We start from the raw sequence: 7,024 nt of genomic DNA, 5'->3' as shown, positions 1-7,024 counted from the left end.
TATATATATATATATATATATATATATATATATATATATATATAGAGAGAGAGAGAGAGAGAGAGAGAGAGAGAGAGAGAGATATAGAGATATATATATAGAGATATCTCTATATATATATCTCTCTCTCTCTCTATATATATATCTCTCTCTCTCTATATATAGATAGATAGATAGATAGATATAGAGATATATATATATATATAGAGAGAGATATATATAGAGATATCTCTATATATATATCTCTCTCTCTCTCTCTATATATATATATATATATATATATCTCTATATATATATCTCTATATATATATATATCTCTATATATATATATCTCTCTATATATATATATCTCTATATATATCTCTCTATATATATATATCTCTATATATATCTCTCTATATATATATATATATATATATATATATATATATATATATATATATATATATATATATATATATATAGAGATATATATAGAGATATATATATATATATATATATATATATATATATATATAGATATAGATATCTCTATATAGATATATATATCTCTATATATATATATATCTCTATATATATATATATATATCTCTATATCTCTATATATATCTATATATATATATATATATATATATATATATATATATATATATATGAACCAACATAAAAATATATAACATACTATGCCCACTGCCCACCATGATTTAAAATCAAAACCAAATAGTTGCATACATTTTTGAGCCACTATGTAAACAAATGCTTACTGTGATAATAATGCATGTCTATTTGGGGAAAACAAAATACAAGCTTCCTATAGCCGTGTAGAAACCGATGCAGCACTGTTCTTGCTGTGCAACAGTTAGAAAAATGAGTGAGAATACTTCCTTGGAAATATAATTATACATTTATGAATTGAAAACAGCCCTCCGGCACAGTACTGGCGAACTTTAAGCTCTGTTGGAACTGTAGCTCTTGGGGAGAAGAAGGAGGGGGGCAACCCCTGCCTTCGGAGATACAAAACACCTGAGGACTCGCTTCAGAACCAGCTGCAAGTCGTCTCTCTTTCCATTGGCTTAAAACAAAGACAATAACGTGATAACTGATTTTTGGTTCTACGCAATTTTTAACCAGCAAAGTTTATTTATATATAACAACAGTACAAAGTGAATCCTTGGCTTGCAAAATAGGTGTGCTTCATATTTACATTAGGTACACAATAATATATTATCATAACAAAATCAAAGCAAATAAAAAACAAGAGAACAACCTTTTTAAATATTTTAAGTTTCTTACAATTTTTCACAACACTTTTATAAAACAAGAACAGACAGCCATTATTATTATTATAATCATCATCATCGCCAGTAATTACTATTTTACAGAACTCCAGTGTCTACAAAGGGTTTGTTTACAATGTGTTTATAATGGAAGGATACTCATTTAATACGTGGTGAGCAATACACTGATCTGGATTTTTCAGTTCCTGTCTGATGCCAAAAAGCAAACACAAGAAATGCTAATTTAATTCTTTGTTTTGTATAAGGAATGGCATACGCCAGTCGAAGCCACGACACCATCTCTTCGGCAGCACACTTCACCAGGAGCCAAAAAGAGCACAAAGCATCTTCAATTAGTAATCAACTTCATCTGAAAAGAGGTTGTGTTCATGAGCATCTCTCCATATCACACAACTGGCAGTCAAATGGGATTCTGCACTGCAGAAAGAGTAAACAAACTTCTTTTCTTCTCAGTTCAAACTGAATTAAAAAGGTTTCTAGAAATGAGCATACAGCATGGAAACAAGCTATTATTTAGTAACAAAAAAAAAAAACTCTTTCACAAAAAAAAGGTGCATTCAGCTGTGATTTAAGACATCTGCAAATGGAAGAATTGCCATTAGGCTGACGATGGTGCAGATCGATATGGAATACCAGGCATGACTAAAACATAAATTGTAATGCATGCAAAAAAATCACACACAAAGACAAAATAAAAAAAACAATCAAAGCCATTCTTCACCAACTTGTGTGCCTGATTTTGTTCATCACTATTCTGTATAGGGCGAGCTCATCTAAGAGTTGGAAGGACTGTAATAAACATACATTTTATTCCTTGGAGAAGGAAAAGGCATTTAGGTCCTGTTAAAATGATAAAAAGCATTACTTACATAAAAGCAATGTGAGGTATGAGGAGGATACAATTCTATTCGCTGAAATTGGGAAGACACCTTAATCAAAAGGAAGAAGATTTCTGCTTTGAATCTGTACTGTGTGTGTAATTGTGTACCTGTAGATGTTGAGCAGAGGATTAAGTAGCAAGAAGGTACAGAAGTGTATTGCGTTCACAACACACAGAAAAAACTAAATAACTTATGGCAAAACTTTAACATTATCAATAGTTACTAGATCTGGGCATTACAATTTAAACGTTATGGATCTCCCAAGTTCAAGAATATGATCTTATGATCATGAACAGATTTCATTACTAAAAGATCAGTTCTCGTACTTTGTGAAATAAGTTATTGCAAACAACATACAAAGTTTTCGAATCAATGTCATGTTCACTGCAAAGAAAAAGAAACCAAAAAACTTAAGTTTAAGAATCAAACTCGGCTAAGGCAGTTATGTTATAAGTTATCTAATATCTTCTCTTTTGTTTTGGCAAAGCTCTTCTGTAAGAAGCTGCTTTTTCAGATGAATAAACAGATGAAATGGTCTTTCGTAGTTCTGCCCCCACTGGTCGGGTACAGTCATAGCACTCAGTCGTCACCTCAGCCTGCATTTCTCCTTGCCTGTTAGTTTGATGTTTTTTTTTTTTTCTTTACATCTCCTGATCACACTGTGAACACAACTGACTCAGATCAAAGAGAAGCTTCAAAGCTGGAGTAGGAAACTAGAGCTAAAGGGGTTTTCACTCTTTCTACCTCTCCATTGCTCCTCATTTCTCAAGACTTCTCTTCAAACAGCTCAGGATGCCGAGTACTGCACGAGGCAACGTCTACCTAAGCAAGGCCACAGCCTCTTCACCTTTCCTTTTACTGCATCTCACTAAGACAGTTCTCAGCCGAGTGCCAGGGCCAGGTAGCAGTACCAAAAAAAAAAAGAAGAAAGAAAAAAAGAGAAGAGAGAGAAAACAAACCTAACGGGCTCTGAAGCACTGAAAGGACGGTGCCCTAGATGAGAAGTAATAGGTATGGGAACACTAAGCAGGTGGGTATCTAAGGCCACGGAGAAAAGAAGCACCTTTCACCCACCTTTATCATGCTCTCAACACACACAATTGCAGTACACTGTACAACTCTTTACTACTACCTTTTTTTCAAGTACTTGATGTAAACAACAAGCAAATATATATTTTGGAAGAAATGAAATAACCTATCCAGAGGATGAAATCTACAGTTTGTTGTCATCCAGCTAAAGTCTGGAGAGTTACATAAGCTTCTAAGCTTGTTAATGTTTGGTTCAAGTCAGGAGATGCATCACATGACACAAAACACACTTTAACTCTGTTTTTCTTCTTATTCTCAGTTCTCTCTCCCCCCGCTTATGTTTCGTACCTTTAGTGAGTTTGAAAACTCACCATTCCAGTTTTTAAGTCTTCTGTTTTAACTGAATATACACTCAAATATGCGAGTGTTGCTTCCTCTGTAAAGCATAAACCGATTGTGATACATTTGTGAACTACTTGAAATACCGGGATCTTTTGGCACTTTGTCAAACTAGGCCCACGCAGACTTCTTATTATCTGTGCGAAGACATGTGGTGGTTAGGTAAGATCTTCCATCAGCTAACATTTCAACTGGCCAACTAGAGTGTGACTCACTGGCACTTGAGAAAAATAAAAGACGGACCCTCAAACACTTTGATGTGTGACACCATGCATGCAAATTACACAAAAGGTTGATCGAGGTCCTGAAAAGATAAAAAAAAGTGGACATAAAATGTGAGCACAGAAACCAGCTGCTTTTACCTGCTCTTTTCAAACTGCCACTGTACCTCTGGATACTGCAGCCTACGCCACAGGCTTTACAGCATTAACAGACACTATAACGATGCACACTCTTCTTTAGAAGGAAAGCAATTTAGGCCAAAAGAAGCAGTTGGATGGAACAGGGCCGGGATGAACAAAATTGAGTTCTTCACACAACAAGCTACAGGAAATATCTATGAAGCTCAATTCAAATGAGCCAATTTTTGTAGTAAAACTTAAAACAGACAGACAAAGATACAAAATGAAAAAACAAAAATTTGTACATTCACATACAATGATTGGCAAGTATCAACTGGTACATACACAGATGAGCTAACTGCTGTAAAGAGCCTTTGATACCAGAGTGATCCTTATCTGAGGTCACCTCCTAATTACACTACAGATTTCATCATCTTCAGTTTAGGTGCAAGCATGCTGGCTTAACTTGTGATGACCACCACATGTAGAGTTCTGTTAACTTTTATGTGATGGACACATGTTTTATGATTTCCTATACATATCTGATTAAATAAAGACCAGAGGCTTTGTCCATGTTGCGTGAAGCTTCAGTCCAAAGAGAGGAGTGAGAGAAGACACGAGTCATGGCCCATTTTATTATCACGCTAATCTAAAGTGGTGTTACGCACTTTGCATCTTTACATAGCAACACTTTTGGGATCCGAGGTGGATATTTTGGAACCGCAACTGATAATATTCAAATGTACAAAGTACAAAAATAAAATCTGAGAACTCTGAATGCAATCTCAGCTGTCCAACATGAGATCTGCTCTTCTACTTCTCGCCTTTTTTCTCTCCGCCTCACACTTAGCCGCGAGTTGCTAGAGAATAAATCTGTTTCTCCATTTCTTGTAGGAGTCTTCCTCAGTATGACACAAACACACACTCATGCACACCCACACTTTTATGCACACACACACTCACGGAACATACAATTCCCTGTCAAACAGAGAAGATGTCCTTTGTGGAAAATTAAAGGAAAAAAATAAATACAAGCCATGTGGTTCCCTTCTCTGGTATAGTCTCTCATGCCAAAAGCTCCAGTTGCAGGGAGGCCTCCGTTTCAGTCTTCGGGCCCTGCGTTGGCACCGTCATGGAAGGAGGTGGGAGAATTACAAACTCAAGCAGTTGTATGTTTGTCCAGCTGTAGATACAGAGGTCCCAGGTCTGGTTCATGGTTTCAGCTCCCATCATGAGAGGTAAGTAATGCAAGACCTTTTTTGGTAGGTCACGTAAAGACTGTGGTCCTCTCTCTCTCTCACATTCTCTCAGTAGTAGTCACTCTCAGCTTTCAAAGGACATGGCAGAGATGAGCTGCTCCACTTTGTAGGCCAACCTCTGCTTCCTTGCCTGTTCATCCTGATCCAGGGCTGCTGTGATCTGTGCATGACAAACCCCGCCCAAAAAACATCATCAATAAAAATATACTGTGAAACACTTGCTTGTTAGGATTTGTTCACAAATTCAGATCTAGTTACATTTAAAAGAAAATAATACTTTTTAAATTTCTTTTCCTTTTCTTTTCCCAGATTTCTATATGGACATCAGATAAAAGAAAAAATAATAATTCCATCACTCCCTTTGACTTTGACAGCTTCGAGAAATATTTGTGCACGAGTCTTTCGCGTTTTATCTTCTGAGCCCCATCTTTTAAATTTGGCATTTGTCAAGTTGGGTTCAAAAGACATTCAGACAGGCTCTCCTTTTCATTCTCTCATCTAGTGTCAGCCTTGTCATAATAAATCTGTGTAAGAGTGATGCCAAAATACATAGCGAGAGCCCTTCATATGCATTACCTTTGATATGAATCCCTGTATCCAGATGCTGCAGCCATTTGAATACATGCTTTCTGGTGGCACTGTGCATCTATTTGCTACTCTTGGCTACACTTGAATGCTGTGCTTTACTTAATTATTAATATTTTAAACAAAATAATTCATCGACCCATCTTATGCAATATGCATTTTAAAAAGTTCTGAGGTAAGGGATGAATAAAAAATGAAAAAAGCAACAAAAAAAAGTGTCATCTTCAATGTACCATTTATCCCTGTCGAGTGACATTTCAGCTCACTCATTTATCGTCTTTGGTTTTATATGCAGGCTCAATGAGTTATTTTGTTCTAAAATACACCAAAATATCTGGTATTTTAGACACTGTGTTATTTAAAAATATTTTCTCAATGTCCAAAGAATGTAATTATCGTAGCAAGAGCTTCTTTTTGATTGGCTTATTAACCCTTTCTGTAAATTTGACTTGGAAATCATATCAAGAACTGCTTTTTTTCCTTTTTTTAGCATACCATGGCAAACCTTTATTTGCTGCCTGTCCAGATGCATAACACAGAGTCTGACTTGCCCACCTACCATCATCCACTCATCTGCGTAAGTGCTCTTAAAGGCTGGCAGCTACGTAACAGAACGTTTCCTCCTCCACTTTGGGCCCGACAGCAATCTATAATTAATCTGCAGCTCTGTACGCAGGTGTAGCTCCCACTGCAAACTCCCAAATCCATTTAAGCAAGCTGAAGCTCTGGTCTGGTTAGCCTGACACACAACCTTTGTGAAGGGCTGAGTAAGAATGAACAACTGTTAATGGTGCTAGATGAGGTTTTTACGCACTGCACTCTGCTAGATACTGCAGGAGCAATGGTGCACGTATGTGTGCGAAGTGAGTGCGTTTGCGTCCCTGTGCATGTGTGAATCAGACAATGGCAACTGCAGCAAAAGCGAGCATATGAGATTTATGGCGAGCAAAGGGGAAGCTGACTGGATAATGGGTAAAAAGAGAAGGAATGCACAGGGAGGAGGTAGAGAATAAGAGAAAAAGAGAGAGGTACTATGGTCCAACATAAAGGTCAAGTTAAAGCTTCCCAGAGGATGTGCTGACATTAGAAGCCGAATGTCTCTATAAATGCTCTCTCTTTCTTTCTCATCGTCTTCCCTCCTTTTTTATGCTTCCTGCGATCTGAGAGGATGTGTGTGTATTGCCCATGATTCTGCTCATGAGAACCCTATATGACAGATTGTCTACTCTAAC

At 36.6% G+C, this 7,024-nt stretch overlaps 1 protein-coding gene across 3 annotated transcripts in view; it reads right to left on the bottom strand.

Moving 5' to 3' along the window:
- Window positions 1-1,109: 1,109 nt before the first annotated feature.
- Window positions 1,110-7,024, bottom strand: part of plxna2 (plexin A2) — a 160,418-nt gene continuing 154,503 nt past the window's right edge. For all 3 annotated transcript variants that reach the window (XM_004560401.3, XM_004560399.3, XM_004560400.3), the window contains exon 32: window positions 1,110-5,367. In XM_004560401.3, coding sequence (XP_004560458.1) covers window positions 5,272-5,367 — 96 coding nt within the window. In that variant the 3' untranslated portion in view covers window positions 1,110-5,271. The remainder of the gene's footprint in view (window positions 5,368-7,024) is intronic.

Source organism: Maylandia zebra, linkage group LG20, assembly GCF_041146795.1.
Source record: "Maylandia zebra isolate NMK-2024a linkage group LG20, Mzebra_GT3a, whole genome shotgun sequence".
NCBI classification, from domain to species: Eukaryota; Metazoa; Chordata; class Actinopteri; order Cichliformes; family Cichlidae; genus Maylandia; species Maylandia zebra.
The sequence above is the reverse complement of the archived record's forward strand: the minus strand, read 5'-3'. Positions and strand labels throughout refer to the sequence as shown.